Here is an 18,759-nt window from a genome sequence, read left to right on the forward strand (position 1 = left end):
CCAAGTCTTCCGTTGTTTAATAGCTGTGTGAATCTGGGTGAGTCACTTAACCTCACTGGGCCTCAGTTTATCGCCTTTATAGAATGGGCACAATTGTAGTTCCTCCCTCGTGGGGTTGCTAAGAGGACTGAGTGAGACTAATGCATTTAAAGTCCTTGCTGCCAGTCAGGCACAGGGCTGTGCTCCAGAAGTCAAGGGTGCAAGGGTGCTTTTATTGTGAAAGAGTGTCAAATTTTGTCAAATACTTTTTCTGCATCAATTGAGATGGTCTTTTTTTCTCCTTCATTCTGTTAGTGTGGTGTATTACACTGATCAATTTTTGTCTGTTGAGCTATCCTTGCATTCCAAGAATAAATCTTACTTGGTCTTGGTATGTAATCCTTTTACTATGCTGCTGAATTTGGTTTGCTAGTGTTCTGTTGAGGGTTTTTGCATCAGTATTCTTCAGGGATTTGAGTCTGTAGTGTCTTTGTCTGGCTTTGTGCCAGGGCAGTGCTGGCCTCATAGATGAGTTAGGGAAGTGTTCCCTCCTCTTCCATTTGCAAAAGTTTGAAAAGTATTGGCATTAGTTCTTTAAATGTTTGGCAGAATTCACCAGTGAGGCTATCAGGTCCAGGCCTTTCCTTTGTCAGGAAATTTTTGATTACTGATTTATTCTTGTTACTAGTCATACATCTATTTGGATTTCCTATTTCTTTCATACATTCAGTCTTGGTAGGTTTTTTGTTTCTAAGAATTTGTCCTAGGCTGTCCTAAGAATTTCACCTAGGTTATCCAATTTGTTGGCATACAGTATGTCATAGCACTCTTATAATCCTTTTTATTTCTGTAGAATCAGTAATAATGTCCATATTTTCATCTCTGATTTTAGTAATTTGAGTCTTTTGTCTTTTTTTTCTTAGTCCATCTAGCTAAAGGTTTGTCAATTTTGTTGATCTTTACAAAGAACCAACTTTTGGTTTCATTAATTTTCTCTACTGCTTTTCTATTCTCTATTTTGTTTCTCTCTCCTCTCATCCTTATTTTCTTCCTCCGGCTAAGTTTGAGTTTAGTTTGCTGTGTTTCCAGTTCATGAAGTCATAAAATTAGAGTTCTGATTTTACATCTTTTTAATATAAGCACTTATAGCTATAAATTTCCCCCTTAGCACTGCTTTCACTGCATCCCATAGGTTTTGGTATATTGAGATTTTGTTTTCACTCCTCTTGAAGTATTTTCTAATTTCCCTTGTGATTTCTTCTTTGATCCAATTGTTGTTTAAGAGTGTGTTTAATTTCCACAACAAGTTGTGAATTTTCCAGTTTTCCTTCTGTTACTGATTTCTAATTTTATCCTCTTGTGGTCAAAGAAGATACTTTGTATGAAATCCATCTTTTAAAAATCTGTTGAGACTTGGTTTGTGGCTTAACATATGGTTTATCCTGGGTAATGTCCCTTGTGGCCTTGAGAAGCATGTGTGTGTGGTGGTTGGGTGAGTGTTCTGTGTACGTCTGTTATCTCCAGCTGGCTTATCATATTATGTCTTCTGTTTCCTTACTTATCTTCCCTCTGGTGGTTCTTGTCTACTGTTGGGAGGTGGGGTATTGAAGTCTCCACCTGTAACTGTAGAACTGTCTATTTCTCCCTTTGATCCTGTCCATTTTTGCTTCGTATATTTTGATGGTCTGTTATTAGGGGAGCAAATGTTTATAATTTTTTAAAATAATTATTTCTTCTTGCTGTATTGAGCCTTTTGTTAATCTATAATGTCCTTCTCTTTGTAACCTTTGATTTAAAGTCCGTTTTGTCAGATATCAGTGTAGCCATATCAAGGGTACAGGGGTGAAAAGGAGACTGGCAGTTCCCGCCCCCCCCCCCGCCCTGTTTTGAGATTAATTCCTTTATTTAAAGCTATATGTTGAGCCCTCTCTGCCCCTCCCAGGCCCCAGGCACCATGCTGGGCTTTGGGAAGACACAACCAACAGTCTGTCCTCAGGGAGCTTTGGGTCAGCCCGGAGGCTCAGTTGGGGGTCAGGAGGCACAGTCAGTGGAGGGGTCTGTCTGACTTGTGCTTTACACCACTGGGGATGGATGTTATGAGGGTGGCCCCTTGGCACTGGCGCCCTTAGAGCAAGCCATGACCCCTTTACCCAGGGAAGGGTTAAAGGGGTCAGTTACACCTGTAGGTGCCACATGGGACCCACATGCGGTGCCCTAAGCCATGACATGGGAGCCTCGGCTGGTCTGGGATCAGGGAGGTGTTTGCCGAATGAGGAGGATGACGAGAGTCGGGCAGCCAAAGAGGGCGGAGGGAGAGAGGAGTGAGGAGTGAGGCTGGAGGGTGAGGGCCGTGAGCCAGGGCCGGCAGGTGGAGGAGATGAGGTCAGTGTCTCGGCCAGGGCTTCAGGGGTCACGGTGCGGCCTTTCGATTCCAGCCTGAGACCCAGGGGCAGCCTTTGAAAACCAGCTCTCTCTCCTTCACTGGGCACGTGGGCGCTCTGGGTGACTTCCTCATCAGACCCTGAGCGCCCGCTCTACAGGCTGCGGGGGGCGGGGAGGGACCATCCTCGGCCGAGCCCGTGAGGTCTTGCAGGCACCAGGCCTGGGCTCCTCCCGCTGTGGCCGGCTGCCTCCGCCACTTTTCCAGGTCTGTACTTCGCGGCCTTCCGGCCTCAGCGGGATACAGGGCACCATCAGCGTGCTGCTGAGCGAGGCAGGGGCCCTGTGGTCTGGCTCTCCAGACGTCCCCACCTCCACCCTGCAGGGCTGCCTGTGGACAGAGGGAGGGGGCGTGGCACCTTTAGGCGTGGGAAACCATTCTGAGAGAAGAAATTCGGGCACACCTCATTTTATTGAGTTTCACAGGTATTGCCTTTTTTTTTTTTTTAAAACCAACTGAAGGTTTGTGGCAACCCTACATCAAGCAAGTCTGCTGGCCCCATTTTCCAACAGCATTTGCTCACTTCGTGTCTCTGTCACATTTTGGTAGTTCTCACAATATTTCAAACTTGTTCGTGACTATAACTGTTATGGTGATCTGTGATCTTTCATGTTACTGTTGCAAAAAGATTACAGCTCACTGAAGGCTCAGATGATGGTTAGCATTTTTTAGCAATGAAGTATTTTTTAATTAAGGTGTGTACATTTTTTAAAGACATAATGCTATTGCACACTTGAACAGACTACAGTATAGTGTAAACCTAACTTTTATATGCACTGGGGAACCAAAAAATTTGTGTGATTTGCTTTACTGCGATATTCACTTCATTGTGGTGGTCTGGACCACTGCACCCACGGTATCTCCAAGGCGTGCCTCTATCAGGAAGGGATGAATCTCGGAGGGGAGCCTAAGCAGCCCAGATATCTGGGGATATTTATTTATTTATTCTTTACTTCGGTGGGGACTGTAGTTTGAAAATCTGAATATCAGTAACATACAACTGGAAAGAGTGGGGCAGTCCTGGGTTCAGGTCCCCAGCCTGTCACTTAGTTACGTGACCTTAGGCAATTTATTCTCTTCTATGCACCTGATATTTCTTCATCCATAAAATGGCGGTGGGTACCGATGCAGTGACTATGAAGCATCCAGGCATGTAGCAGGTGCTGTCTGCCATAAAGTATCCATAAAACGTAATTTCCCTTCTCCATCCTTTGTTCAACCCAAGAAGGATGATACGAGTTGAGTATAAATACTAACTTGATCGATCAATAATTAAATGATATAGAACAAAGGGGGAAGAACTTTATTTCCTAATACATATAGAACCACTGTGATTAAAGCTGTTGTTTTCACTGGAAAACTATGAAAACATGATGAGAAAATTACAGAGACATTTGAGCAGCTACCTTCTACGCAGGTACATTTATTACAGGAGAATTTAATTATAAAAGATTAGGACTGCTTTCAAAATACATAAAAATAAAGAGATTAAAATTAGTCTAAGCACTAAAAGGTACGCTCAGGCTAGCTTGGTTCTCCCCAGGATCTGTCAGAGTTCCAGGGAGGAAGAATCACAGCTGCTTCAGCCTCTGCTGGGACAGGAGGGGGACTGAAGTCATGGTAGGATTGGACCAGGGATGAGGGGGAGGAAAATCCCTCAGTCTGTCCATCTGTCCATCTATCCCACCCAGCAAATATTTATTGTGCACCTACTATGTGCACCATTTCAGATACTGATAGTTCAACAGTGACTAAAACAAAGTCACTGCCCTCATGGACCTTAAATGAACATGTAAACATATGTATGTCAGATGGTAATCACTATGGAGAAAAATAAAACAGGAAAGGGCACCCTAGGGGGTGTGTAAGGGAAGAGGCCTGCTGGAGGTGTGTCACATATGGTTGGAGGAAGGCCACAAGGTTAGTTTGACAACGTGGAGACCTGAGGGACTGATGCAGGTGGCAGAAACAGCAAGTGCAAAGGCCCTGAGGCAGAGCCTGTTCAGCCTGCTTGAAAAACAGCAGGGAAGCCAGTATAGCAGGAGAAGAGTGAATGAGGGGGAGAGCGTCAGAGGTGAGGTCAGGGAGGCGATGAGGACAGTCAAGGGAGCACTCTGGCTGCCATTTGGGGTGAAATGGGAGCCATCAGAGGGTACCAGAAGAGAAGCAGGCAGGCTAAGCAGGGGACGATGTGGTCACCGAAGCGAGAGGAGATGGTGGCTGGGTCCAGCCGGGAGGGGCCGTGGTGTGAGCAGCAGTTAGAGTCTGGATGTGTCCTGAAAGCAGAGCAGACAGGATTTGCCTATGGGTCAGCGTGGGCTTCAGGGAAAGAGAGGAGTCAGGCTGGTCCCAAGGTTGTTGGTGTGAGGAACTGGAAGAAGAGAGTTGCCATTTACAAAGTGGAGATGGCCAAAGGTAGTGGGGGAATCAAGAGGTGGCCTTGGACTTGTTTGGTTTGCCACACTTGTCAGACATCTGGGTGGCGACTGAGTCTAAGAGCCTGCAGTTCAGGATGAAGGGCTGGACCGGGGATGGAATCTTAGGAGTCATCTCACACAGGTGGCACCTAAGGCCACCAGCCTGTGGGAGGTTGCCTAGGGAGGGAGGATGGAGCCCTGCCGGCCCACCTTGTAGAGGTTGGTACCCGAGAGAGACCAGCCGAGAAGATGGAGGAGCCTGGGAGTTCTGAGCAGGATCCAGTGGAGACCAAAGGAGAACGAGCACAGGCAGGAGGGCAGACACAACGAGGGCCGGGCTCTTTCCACCGGGACCGTCCGGACCTTTGTCCAGGAGGCTGCGATGTCGTAGGAGGAGCCGCCTTTGGGAGTCAGGCAGCCCCGAGCCTGAGGTGCAGTCACACACTCGCCAGCCACGTGGCTGCTGTGGCAGCGAGCCTTCCTGGAGCCTCGTCTGTAACAGGACGCTAATGTCCACTTCTATATTCGTTTCTTGATCCTCTGGGTCCACACCCCAGAGCTGCTGTTCCCCGTTACACTGTTCAGGTGACCAGTCTTTGACCCTCGAGAGTAACCAGCAGCCTCCAGACGCTGCTCGGAGCATTTGGAGAGAAGCGTGGTGGGATGGACGAGGTTGGCGAAGCCCTCGGCCGAGCCGGGCAGGGCTCTTCCCACAAAGCTGCAAGCATCTTCTCTCTGTCACCTCTGTGAGGAGCTTTCTCTGCCTCAGCCTGGGGTCTGCCCCATCATCTTTTCTTTTTTTTAATTGAGGTGTAGTTGATTTACAATGTTCTGTTAATTACTGCTGTACAGCAAAGTGATTCAGTTATACATATATATATATACACTCTTTAATGTTCTTTTCTATTATGGTTTATCATAGGATACTGCATATAGTTCTCTGTGCTATACAGTAGGACCTTGTGGTCTCTCCATCCTTTATATAAAAGCACCTGCTGACCCCAACCTCCCACCCATCCCTCTCCCACCCCACCCCCACCCTTGGCAACCCTCAGTCTGTTCTCTATGTCTGTGATTCTGTTTCTGTTTCATAGATAGGTTCATTTGTGTCATATTTTAGGTTCCACATATAAGTGATATATATGGTATTTGTCTTTCTGACTTCACTCTGATTCTCTAGGTCCATCCACCTCACTACAAATAACTCAATTTCGTTCCTTTTTATGGCTGAGTAACATTCCATTGTATATACGTACACATCTTTATCCATTCATCTGTTGATGGACATTTAGGTTGTTTCCACCTGTTGGCTATTGTGAATAGTGCTGCTATGAACCTGGGGGTGCGGGTACCTTTTTGAATTAGAGTTTTGTCTAGATATATGCCCTGCTCCATCATCGTCATTCTCTTCCAAACAGTACCCTTGACTTGTGAAAGAAGCAGTGACATCAACAAGAGTATGCTCTCCTGGCGCCACGTTCTACCTCTTCAGCTTCCAAACTAGTAAAGATCCCTTCTTAAGCCAGGAAATGGCCAAGGGCGTCTGACGTCAGGCAAGGAGCCCAGGCAGGGGCAGGAAGAAGGTCCACTGGGCAGAGGAGGTGCTGGACCTGTCCTTAAATAGCTGGAGGGAACCCTTCGATGCCTCACGTCCCTCCCCTCTCTGAGCCTCAGCTCCTGGCCTCTAAAATGGGTATATTGCACTAAGGGCCTCTAAGACCCTCCCTCTCCCGTGCCCTACCTTGAGCAGGTTTTGCAGAGGATGAGAATTAGCAGGATCTTCCTCGAGTCGGAGGAAACACAGCCGCGTACAGGCTGATTTATCAGAGCCCAGCAGGCTCCTTGGAGGAGGTGGCTTCAATCCCAGAGTGGCTTTACCTCGGCCGTGTTGAGTCGGCACCCAGAATGCTCACCCACATGGGTCCACCTGTGGGCCACTGTCCCAAGCACGGTGGCGTGTGCCATCCCAGGCTGACACTGCTGGTGGCTCGCAGCCCCTCTCTGGCTGAGCCCAGAGGTGGCATCAGCATGCTTGTCAAGACCATACTCAGGGCAGCCGGTACTAGTGGAACAGGGCTGGGTCCAGAGATGAAACTGATTAGTGGTTTTTATAAAACAATAGCAGTAGTAATAATAGTAACGGTAGCTGTCATTCATGGAGAGCCCCTGTCTCTGAGACTGTGAGAGACACTTGATAGGCCTTTTCTGTTGTCATCCTCAACCCTGTAACGTAGCTACCATTGTTGCGAAGGTCCTCGCGAAGCCTGAGATGTTTACTGTCAGAGACCCTTTAGAGAAGAAGTTGGCCCACCCCTGAACTAGAACGTAGGGGCTGATGTATATGTAGTGATATGGAAAATCTCCAGGGTACATCTTTAAGAGGAAACAACAAGATGGAGCACAGTGCATGCATTTCCATTTTTAGAAATAGCAAACAAGAAATGTATGTATATGTAGTGTGTACGTGTGTGTGTGTACACATACATGCACACCTGTGTACATGCTCTGTATGTGATGGGTAGCTCTAGAAAGATGCATTAAAAAGTCACCATGGTTGCCTGGAGAACGGGGGTGGGGAGACTCAGTTTTTATACATTTCCTCTGCATGCTTTTTCATTTTATACCACTATATATGTTCCTTATTCAAAAAGAATGAAATAATTTTGTTCCAAAGTACATTGAGGCCAAAGAGTTGAGATAAGGAAGGTGCAGGAAGGAATATCTTTTGCCTTATTTTCTTTAACTTTTTTGGGAAGTTGGAGCTACTACGTTTTGTTTTGTTTTGTTTTGTTTTTAACGGGACTTTTTAAAAAATTTGAATGGTATTTTCATAACAGACTCTTTCTGGGAAGAAGACAGCAAGAGAAACTCAGAATTGTCAGTTATATTGAAATAGAAATAAATCTCCAGTTTACCCATAGAAGTAGAAAGCGTTTCTCCATCTCAGGCGAGCTGATCTGTGCTCCTAAGCGGGTGCATCCTGGTACAAGGAGCAGAGCATCTTCAGCTTCTAGTGACGAGGCCTGAATTGGTGTGGAGTGATGAAACCAGGGCCCACAGCTGCTGGGAAAATATTGGAAAGCCGTCGGTACTGTCCATGAGCCGCTCCCACTGGCAAAGGTCCACGTACCATGCTCAGACCTGCCCTCTTCCAAGGATGGTTCAAATTGTTTCTCCAGAGAGTTCTGACACTATCAAATTTTCCACCAGTTTGCCAACCCACCAGAAACCCACCTTTGACTTCAGAGATAAAGGGGATCACTCTCTTTTTAGCTGGTCTTTACATTTGCAGCTCTCAGCCCTGGCTTGCACAGCGGATGGCCTGGCACGCTTCCCGATAATACAGAGGCCCTGTCCAGTGCTGTGCAGCCCTGGTTGGGGGAGCGTGGCCTTGGCAGCAGGCTGTAAGGAGCGTGGGCTTTATTCAGAGCGCAGCAGGCAGCCTCTGAAGGGCTATCATCAGGGGAGTGTGCTGTGATCAGCCTTCTGTCTCAATAAGTTATCTAAGGGACTTCCCTGGTGGTCCAGTGGTAAAGAATCCGCCCGCCAACGAAGGGGACATGGGTTCGAGCCCTGGTCCGGGAAGATCCCGCATGCTGAGGGGCTACTAAGCCCATATGCCTAGAGCCCGTGCTCCACAGCAAGAGAAGCCACTGCAATGAGAAGCCCGCGCACCACCACGAAGAGTAGTCCCCGCTCACCGCAGCTAGAGAAGAGCTCGCACGCAGCAACGAAGACCCAGCGCAGCCAAAAAATAAAGCCTAGTTAGAGGTGATCATTCTGATGCCACTAGCTGGCTCTCATCAGAACCGCCCCATTGTGTGGGCTGTGCCTTGGGGTGCAAGCTGGGGCAGTCGCAGACATCTGGCTCTGGGGTTCTTTGAATCCTTAGTCAGTGCCCAGCTGCACTTCTTTCTAGGGGCAATGCTAGAGGATGGGGACTTGGGAAAATGGAGGGAGACTCTTCGAGATCACCGTCGCCTGGAGGTATCCAGGCTGTACAGAAAGGCAAAATCGAGAGAGTGGGGCAAACATGGATGGAAACACAGCACGGCTGGAAACTCAGCAACAAGAGAAGCAGAGAAGACACAGTCTTCCCAGAGCTTGCTGGGGACGGTGGTGTATTGAACTGGTTACAGGCAGATCTGATCACTGAAAAACAGCTCAGACACAGAGACACTCCTGCTGGTTGAGGCCACCCCAGGCCCATTCAGGCTCTGGATGGCTTCAGCCTGGCGCAGCTGCCCGTGTTCGCCGTCCCCGTACAGAAAAATGGAACCCAGTGAAGCTGGGGGTCTCCAGGCAGCAGCTCAGGGGCTCTTCCATTGCAATGTTTTGGTTTTTATTGTGTTATTTATTTACTAACTTATTGTTTGTTTTTGGCCACGCTGGGTCTTTGTGGCTGCGCGCAGGCTTTCTCTAGCTGCGGCGAGCGGGGGCTACTCTTCGTGGCGGCATGCAGGCTTCAGTAGTTGTGGCGTGTGGACTCAGTCGTTGTGGCTCGCGGGCTCCAGAGCGCAGGCTCAGTAGTTGTGGCGCACGGGCTTAGGTGCTTTGTGGCATGTGGGATCTTCCCAGATCAGGGTTTGAACCCGTGCCCCCTCACTGGCAGGTGGATTTTTAACCACTGCACCACCAGGGAAGTCCCCTATTGTGTTTTTATTAAATGAGTAATGTATTCTAGTTGAAAAAGTTTAAACAAAGTGAATATACAGGAAAAACACAAGCATGGCCTTTCACCCCCCCATCCTTCTGGTCTCTGCATTTAGACGCGTGTTTATGTGCACATGCATTTTGAGGTTTTTTAAAATAAAAATAGGATCCTATCCTACACTGTCTTGTTCTGAAACCTGTTTTCATGTACCTTGAAGATGTTTTCTTGTCCGCGCACGTTGGTGTGTTGCGTCCTCTGTGATGGCAGCATTGCTGTTTACCCATGTGCCGTCGTGCATTTACTGCGTCTCCTGCCTCCAGGCAGGCAGGTTATTTCCACGCTTCCTCGTTAGAAACCACACTGTCTTGAACACCCTTGCACACGCAAGTGTCTCCGTAGGAGAGACGCCTAGAAGTAGTGTTCCTTAGTCAGACGGTTTGTGCATGTATATTTATGTGTGTAAACACGCACACACATGCACACACAGCTCCCTCAGCTTTCCTAAAAGCTTTCACTGGTTTGTACGTTTGCAACTGCATGACCACCCACTTCTCAGCACCCCCAGCAAAGCTTGGTAACGGCTCTCTCCCCTTTGGCTGGTTTGCATTCTCCTGACGCCTAATGAGGGGGCCTCTCTTTGGGTGTGTTGGGTCCTTCTCTAGGACTCATTCATTCCAAAAATCGTCCTTGAGCACTACTGTGTCATTGTCTCTACATGCTGGGTTACAGCCATGAACCAGACCCACATCAACATAACACGCCAAATGACAGTGCAGAGTAGCGGGGGAGAGGTGGGCGGTGGCAAGGAAGGCAGCACTGAGCACGTCCCGGAAGAGGAAAGACCTGGAGGAGGAGGGCGAGAACCCGGCAGGAGATCCCCGCTGGCTTTGGGGTGACGAGACAGTAACTGCCAAGGCCCCGGGCAGGCGTTCGCCCAGCCCCCGCTGCGGAGCCCAAGGCAGGGAATGGAGCTTCGAGGAAGGGGACCGCCCAGCCCAGTCGGGGGTGGCCTGGGAGAGCACTGTAAGCATTTTACTCGGGGCGGTAGGTGAAAGACTGGAGATTCTGGAGCAAAAGAGTGCCACAGTCGGGCTTGTTTTGTTAGCTGGATTGCTCAGCGCTGGAGGACAGTAGCAGCAGGCTGGACACGGGAGGGCAGGTAGGGGGACTCGGGCGAGAGAAGGCGGCGCCTGGGGTCACGAGGCCACCTCCCCAAGAGCAGGGGCTCTGTCTGCTACATGGCAGGTAGTATGGCTTGAACAAATAGCAGAATTACTGAAAAACCTAAAAACTGTTTATTTTTCTTCTGTCAAGTGCTCACTGTATCCCTTCCCTGTGCGCTGTTGGGCTGTAGCCTCTTTCTCGTGGGTCTGTAGGAGCCCTGCACACACGCTGGACATTTCATTCCCCCTCCTCCCAGTCTGTCTGTCATGTAAGGGAGTCACATTTCTCAGTCTTTTCCTTTACGTATTTCTGCAGATGGTATTAGGTCTGTTCCCTCCACGCCGAATTTTATGCCACTTTAATATTCTCTTTGCACCTCTACTGTTATAACCACTGTAGCTTTTGCCTGATGGGACAAGCCTGGGTGATGCTTCGGAGGCAGTTATTTTTCTTATTACCAATGCCATAAAAGTAATATTACCTCCACTTTCTATGAGAGAAGTGAATACGGATTATTACTCTTGTTTTTTCGAACTGAATCACAGAGGCATTAAATGGCTTTCTCACCGTCACATGCTGGTACATGATAGAGTTCAGGTATCAACCTGGGGTTTTCTGATTCTAAGGCCTCCTCCTCCAAGTTGGGTGAGGACAAGGCACTGTCCCACCAGGAAGGAGGACAAGGTCTGGTGGGGATGAGCTTGGTGTTCGCAGGCCACTTTGACCTCACCCAAAAGGTTAAGTGGACCAGGCACAATTCTAGGCACTGGGGTTAGGTTGGTAAAGATGACACTTCAGAGAGTGACAGGTACTGTAAAGAAACTAAGTGATGCACTGGCGCACGGCTGGCGGTGACTTGAGTGAGACTTGAAGGAGGACTTCTGAGCAATCCAGGAGGTCTCGGTACAGCTGGAGGAGGTGAGGGTGAGGTGTAGCCCTGGTAAGGATTTGACTGAACGCAGAGGGAAGCCATGGAGGTGGGGAAATAACGGGGTAACTTTGACGAGTTGCAGAGGAATCAAGTGGAAGCAGGGAGAACACATGGGAACATGTCGCGAGAGTCCAGGCAAGAGGTGATGGTGGCCAGACCTAGGACGGTCACAGCGGAGTGGAGAGAAGTGGAGTGTCGAGCATGTGTCTACAGGTAGAACCCAAAGGGTACCTGGATGGATTAGGTGTGGAATGTAAGGGAAAGGGAGAAACCAGGGTGATGTGTTCAGTCCTGGTTTGAGCAGTGGAGTAGGGAATTGCACCAGTTACGAAAGCGAAGAGCAGAGAAGGAACAGAAGTTGAACGGGGAAATCAGAATTCCCATGTTGGCCACATTCAAGATAGGGATGCCTGCGAAACATCCAAGTGGAAATGCCAACACGTCCACGGGGTCCATTGACTCTGGAGCTTGAGGGCAGTCGAGGCTGAAGCGTAAATATGGGAATCCTTGGCATTTAGACGTATGTGATGCCGTGGGTCTGGATGAGATCCCACCTAGGCGCTGTAGACAGAGACGAGGAGAGAACTGGGGCCTTGGGACCCTCCACAGTTTCGTGGCTAAGCAGCGGAGTCGGGAGGAACGTCGGAAGAGGATGGAGCTGCTGCTGGGGGGGTCAGGGTGACCGCTGGCTTTGACAGCGTGGAGGTAGCCAGAGGGGCTCGAGGCCAAGGAGGGCTTTAAGCTGAGAGATACCAGGACATGGTGACATTTGAAGGGACGGTGCAGGAGGGGGCGGGACAGGGCAGGGCCAAGTCCCTGAGGAAGTCCTGAGGCAGCTGCCCCCGGACCCCATGGAGGGGCTTGGCCTCAAGTAGGAGCAGGGATAGGTGATCCTGTGTCACGGGGAGGAGAGGAGAGGAGCCTCCCGGCGGCTTTCTGGGCGACCTGACAGGCACAGCGTCCAGGACAGAGATGGTCTGAGAAGAGGGAAGGAATAAAACAGTCACTTCAGCGAGAGAGGGAGGGGCCGGGTGAGGAACTGGGGCAGGATCGTTGGGGCCTGGAGGGTCAGCCGTGAACTGAAAACGCAGCCAGCCAGCCAGCCAGCCCCATCTTGGGCTTTTTCCTCCCTGATCTGCCGCTTGGCTTAACCAGGGTAGGGTTTGGCCAGGCTTTACGATCGGGGAGAGCACCACGAGGGGGGTGGGCAGTGATTACCGTGGAGATGTGATGAGGGCTGACCTGTGAGAAGGGGATCGAGGAAGGGTCAGTGGCAGGATTCAGAGGGGGGGGGGTTGATGAGGGTCTGGCCGAGAAGGTACTAGGGGGAGCAAGCAGGAGAATGGTCCAGCCCTTTCCGGAAGAGCCTTTCAGGGGCTGGTCCCCAACCTAGGACGTGATGTACAGACCTTCTGACATGTCAGTCGAGTCAGACCAGGAGCCCCGGAAGCCCCACTTGGGGTAACGAGGAGCTGTAACCGAAGAGGCTCCCAGCCAGGCACCCGGTGCAGCCCCGTTAGCATCGCGGCCATTTGTAACGATCATAATCTCGTCTCTCTCATGGTTTGTAGCCATGAAGTAATGAAAGCTGACGTGTCTGGGCGCACAGGTAGGCAGTGCAGTGTTTGTATGGACACGTGCGATCTTCCTGGCAAAAAGGGACAAACGTATCTTGACTTGTTTTAATAGCATAATGTATCCCAGAGATACACATGCCCCCATCCACCTGTCACTTTCTGTACTTCTCCCCCCACAAGCTCGGCCACTGCCCGTAGTCCCGTTTCCAAGCACAAATGAAACCCGTTCTCACTTCCCCATCTGATTGGTCGTGGAGCCCTAGCGATGCTCTCTCTTCAACACCTTTGGATCATCATCCGCACCCCTGCTGCACTGCCACCGCCCCGTCTCGGGTCTGTCCTCAGGATCTTTCTCCCAGGGGGGCTACACCAGCCCCACAACAAGGCTCCCTGTCTCTGGGGCTCATCTCTGTCCTATGGCTCCCGGCCCCGTCGGGAGATCTTTAGAAGCTCTACCTTCAAATGCAGCCCCTCCTGCCACAATCCTCTGTCCACGATTCAGCCCCTGCCAGCTCCTCCAGCCCCTAGAGCCCTCGTTGACAGAGAGCACCACCCCCCGTGTTGTCTTCTTTAATCCTATAGCCCCATTTGTCAGATGGCAGTCATAGATTAAGAGACTTTGCCTAGAACGAGGCTAAGACATTTCTTACACAGATGATGATAGAGGAGATGCAGTGAGACTGGGGGGAGGAGCATGAAAAGGCTCACTCAGGGTGAGTCAATGACAAATTGCAGCCTCTTCCCAGAACCCTGTGGGCCTTCTTTTTTTCCTGCCAAAACTGCCCTGTCATCTACCATTCAGCCCAGAGGCTGAGAAGATGGGCCTGGGTGTGTGTCCTGCTGTGTCACATAGGACACGTGTGACATCGCACAATGTGACATCTGCAGCTCGGGAAGCCACGCTAGACAGTAGCTTCTTGAGTTTTCACGTGTAAGACAGAGTCCCTACCTCCCAGGGTTGGTGGGAGAGAGAACTACGTAAAATAACGGTGGTGAGCCCTGCACCTGCCACACAGCAAGCCCGCAGTGAATGGACCCGTTATAATTACACAGCGTCACTGTCACCACTGTTTTCCAGGCCACATCACCAACATCTGTGGCCTTCCATGAACAGAATGCCTCGATTTAAAAGAACATCAGGTTTCACAGCAGGTTTATTTAGGAAGTAACCATTTTCATATTGAAAGATCCACCATAAGAAATGCACGTAGAAAATGACCTGAAAAATCTACACTCCTGCACTAAGAGTGGTCGTCCACGGAGGGCAGGAGTACAGGCTGTGTCTGTTCCCTTCTTCACACCTGCACGTATTGGTTGCATTTCCTGCCCTACAACGAGCCTGTGTCACTACTCCTTAACGTCTGTTAATGATGAGAGGGCTCTCTACATCCTGCTGCTTCCCTTTTTACCATCATTTACCTTGTGCGTATTCAACTACCAGGCCAGAGCTTGGAGTGGAAAAATTTAAGGCTAAAATATTAAAAATCTGTCAGCAGAGAGCAGCAGTTACATCAGAGCACTATTGAAAGCACGTGCGAAAGAGCTTTGAGAATATAACATGGGATTTACCGAAATGGGGTTTGTGGTTACCTGGTGGCAGATGCGCCCTCCGCAGTTCAGTTGTTTCCAAAGGTCAGACGGTCTGTGCTGAAGGCACAGCCTCTCAGACGAGCACCAGCGGCCCCAGCCTGACTGCGTGGTCTCCTGTGTCGTCCAGTTGTGGCCTCTGGGGCCAGACTGCATGTTCAAGACCAGCCTCTGCTTCTCACTGGCTCAGGGGACCCCGGACAAGTGGCTTCTGTGCTTTGATGTCCCCAGCCGTGAGACACTCCTCCTTCACAAGGCTGGCGTGCAGATTACGTGAGAAGCGGTGTAATTTTTAGCCCAGGACCTGACAAGCGGTGGTCCTCTTTAATCTATCCGAAAGGGTTAAATCACCAAGTGCTTTTTTGGGGTCGGTAACCGTGAGGACCCAAAGAAGAACCAGACCAAGTCCTGCCTTCAGGGAACCCTTGGTACTGCCAGGGCCATTTCTGGGTCACATCCAGATGGTGACACTCTTTAGAGCCAGGTCAAACCGAGGGACAGGAAACAGAGAGGAAATGCCACGGAGGCCTCCTTCCTCAAATCCACAGGGTACAGCTCAGAGAGAGAAATCTTCATGGACGTTAGTGGAGTGATGGAGTGTGTGGGTAGAGGTGGGTCCCCATTGTGTGGTCCTGAGCCTGAAGATGTGCCTACGAGCCAAGTCAAAGGCTGACTAGCCTGGCGCACCTTCACTGATGGCGGGGGAGGGGGGGGCAAGGCCTGCCCTCCCATCCCACAGACCGGAGGGCACGAGATGCAGGGTGTGCACATCCCGGAGGCAGTTCTCCCGACTCCTGCAGACGCAGGCCTCGTCAGGGAGCCGGGTACAGGAGGACAGCAGCCACATCTTCTACAGAAGGCCGCTCAGTCCCAGCTGTGTTCCAGGGTCCGGCCCAGCAGCAGGCGTGGCCCCCTGCAAAGCCACCCTACCGGCTGCAGAAGGCAGCTCCCAGCAAATGGAATATTGACCGGCCCTTGAAAGCCACTTTATAAGTGAAATGAACAGCAAATCTCTCCTCATGGTCATTTTCACTGAGGAGTGGTTGAGACGGGCTGATCGATTTCACCGGTGTGCTGGGGACGGAGACGCCATGGCAGCGTGCCCCAGAGGCTTATTAAAAGGAACTGTCCCCCCTGGGGCTCCTGGCAGGGGCCACCTCCACAGACACGGACTCCCTTGGCACCCTGATGGTGGCCAGCAGTGGGGAGAGAGTGTTGCTGAATGTGTCTGAGGAGCGGAAGACCTGACAGGAGGAGGGGGCTCCCAACATCCCTGCCAAATACCTCTCTCTCTTCCATCTCTATAGTTTTTTAGGGCACCTGTTCCAGAAAGCCTAGTATGGTCTCTTCAGAGAAGGTTCCTTCCTCTGCCTTCCAGACTCCTGCCCCCAGGTCAGACAGATGGAAGACTTGAGTTGTGCTGGCGAAAGGAACGGGAGGTTTTGAGGTATATTTCTGTAGTTTTTAAAATCTTTGTAAAAGCCTCTATCCACTTCCCTTGATATATTGATGCCTCAGCCATCAAAGTTCTTAAGATTTTGCTGGCCAGACTTTGCCTGTGCCTCTTTTATTTCATGATCTAGGGGCCTTGAAAGAGCCAACTCTATTCCTATTTGTAACAGACTCAATACATATGTGTTGAATGATACATGAGCAGTAGAAAGGACCGATATTATGCCCATTTCACAGATCAGAAAACTGAGCCTTGGGGAGGTTATAGATCTTCCTCAAAGGTCCTAAGGTGTCTACTGAAGGCACACAGGTTTTCTGACTTTGAATATGGAGCTTCTGTTACTCCACACGGCCTTTTGGAAGTCTATTTTTTATGGTGGAAGTGGGGCCTTTCTTGCTCTCCACACTTCCCTTTTCTTGTCTGCAAAACTGGGGTAGACATACCTCCCGCATTAAAACAGAATCGGGTGGATCAGGAACGTAATTTTACCTTGCTCAGTGGTTCTGCTCCTGCCCAGATCCAGAGCCACCAATACAGGACTGTTGCCTGTAGGTACAGTGTTGTACAGCAGGTCTCTAGAGCTTATTCCTCTTTTTTTTAATTTAAATTTTATGTTGGCGTATAGTTGATTTACAATGTTATGTTAGTTTCAGGTGTACAGCAAAGTGATTCAGTTATACATATAGCCATTCTTTTTCAGATTCTTTTCCCTTATCACAAAATATTGAGGATAGTTCCCTGTGCTATACAGTAGGTCCTTGTTGATTATTTTATATATATTGGGTTGGCCAAAAAGTACCTTGGGTTTTTTAGTAAAAATAAGACATTTTTCATTTTCACCAAGAACTTTATTGAGCAACATATTCACCCTTTTGTTCTACAACTATCTGCCGTTTTTCAGGCAACTTCATAGTTCCATCTTCCCCAAACTTCTTATCTTTTTGAGCAAAGAACTGTGCCAGGTGCCTTTTACAGTCTTCCAGGAAATTGAAATTTTTTCCGTTAAGAGAATTTTGTAAAGATGGAAATAAATGGAAATTCGACAGTGCAATGTCTGGTGAATATGGCGGATGAATCAGAACTTCCCAGCCAAGCTGTAACAGTTTTTGCCTGGTCATCAAAGAAACATGCTGTCTTGGGCTTACCTGGTGGCGCAGTGGTTGGGAGTCCGCCTGCCGATGCAGGGGACACGGGTTTGTGCCCTGGCCGGGAGGATCCCACGTGCCGCTGAGTGGCTGGACCCGTGAGCCATGGCCGCTAAGCCTGCGCCGCGTCCGGAGCCTGTGCTCCGCAACGGGAGAGGCCACGACAGTGAGAGGCCCGCATACCGCAAAAAAAAAAAAAGAAAAGAAAGAAAGAAAGAAACATGCAGTCTCGCGTTATCCTGATTATGCGTTTTCTGTTGACTAATTCTGGATGCTTTTTGTTGAGTGCTGCTTTCAGTTGGTCTAATTGGGAGCAGTACTTGTTGGAATTAATCGTTTGGTTTTCTGGAAGGAGCTCACAACAGAGGACTCCCTTCTAATCCTACCATATACATAGCATCAGCTTCTTTGGACGAAGACCGGCCTTTGGTGTGGTGGGTGGTGGTTCATTTCACTTGCCCCACGATCTCTTCCGTTCCACATTATTGTACAGCATCCACTGCTCATCACCCATCACAATTTGTTTTAAAAATGGAACGTCTTCTTTATGTTTCAGTAGAGACTTGCTTGTGGAAATGCCGTCAAGAAGGTTTTTTTTTCATTGAACTTACGTGGAACCCAAACATCAAAGCGATTCACATAACCAAGCTGATGCAAATGATTTTCAACGCTTGATTTGGATATTTTGAGTATGTCGGCTATCTCTTGCATGGTATAACGTTGATCTCAATTAATGTCTTGATTTGATCGCTATCATCTTCAACTGGTCTACCCGACCGTGGAGCATCGTCCAGTGAGAAATCTCCAGCACGAAACTTCGCAACCCACTTTTGACATGTTTGATCAGTCACAGCACCTTCTCCATACACTGCACAAATCTTTTTTTGTGTTTCAGTTGCGTTTTAACCTTTCTTGAGATAATAAAGCATAATATGCCGAAAATGTTTTCTTCCACCTTCAATATTAAAATGGCTACACAAAAATTCACCAATTTTGATAAGTCTTAATTTTTAAGTGCATGCTGATATGACAGCTGTCACAAACAATCTAACAAAATTGTTTTGAATGAAGTTAAAGACAACTAAGCGCTACTAGAGCCATCTTAACGGAAAAAACCGAAGGAACCTTTTGGCCAACCCAATAGTAGTGTGTATCTGCTAATCCCAACCTCCTACTTTATCCCTCCCCCCAACATTTCCCCTTTGGTAACCAAAGTTTGTTTTCCAAGTCTGTGAGTCTGTTTCTGTTGTAAATAAGTTCATCTGTATCACTTTTTTTTAGATTCCACATATAAGTGATATCATATGATATGTCTTTCTCTGTCTTACTTCATTTAGTATGATAATCTCTAGGTCCATCCATGTTGCTGCAAATGGCATTATTTCGTTCTTTTTTATGGCTAATATTCCATT

At 49.0% G+C, this 18,759-nt stretch overlaps 2 protein-coding genes across 4 annotated transcripts in view; one reads left to right on the forward strand and one right to left on the reverse strand.

The window, feature by feature from the left end:
• SNX29 (sorting nexin 29) overlaps positions 1 to 18,759 on the forward strand; it is a 545,210-nt gene that overhangs the window by 521,992 nt on the left and 4,459 nt on the right. The gene's annotated exons all lie outside the window — the stretch shown is intronic.
• CPPED1 (calcineurin like phosphoesterase domain containing 1) overlaps positions 3,858 to 18,759 on the reverse strand; it is a 232,896-nt gene continuing 217,994 nt past the window's right edge. For both annotated transcript variants that reach the window (XM_067012535.1, XM_067012534.1), the window contains one exon: positions 3,858 to 4,790. In XM_067012535.1, coding sequence (XP_066868636.1) covers positions 4,595 to 4,790 — 196 coding nt within the window. In that variant the 3' untranslated portion in view covers positions 3,858 to 4,594. The remainder of the gene's footprint in view (positions 4,791 to 18,759) is intronic.

This window comes from Kogia breviceps, chromosome 14 (assembly GCF_026419965.1).
Source record: "Kogia breviceps isolate mKogBre1 chromosome 14, mKogBre1 haplotype 1, whole genome shotgun sequence".
Classification (NCBI taxonomy): Eukaryota; Metazoa; Chordata; class Mammalia; order Artiodactyla; family Physeteridae; genus Kogia; species Kogia breviceps.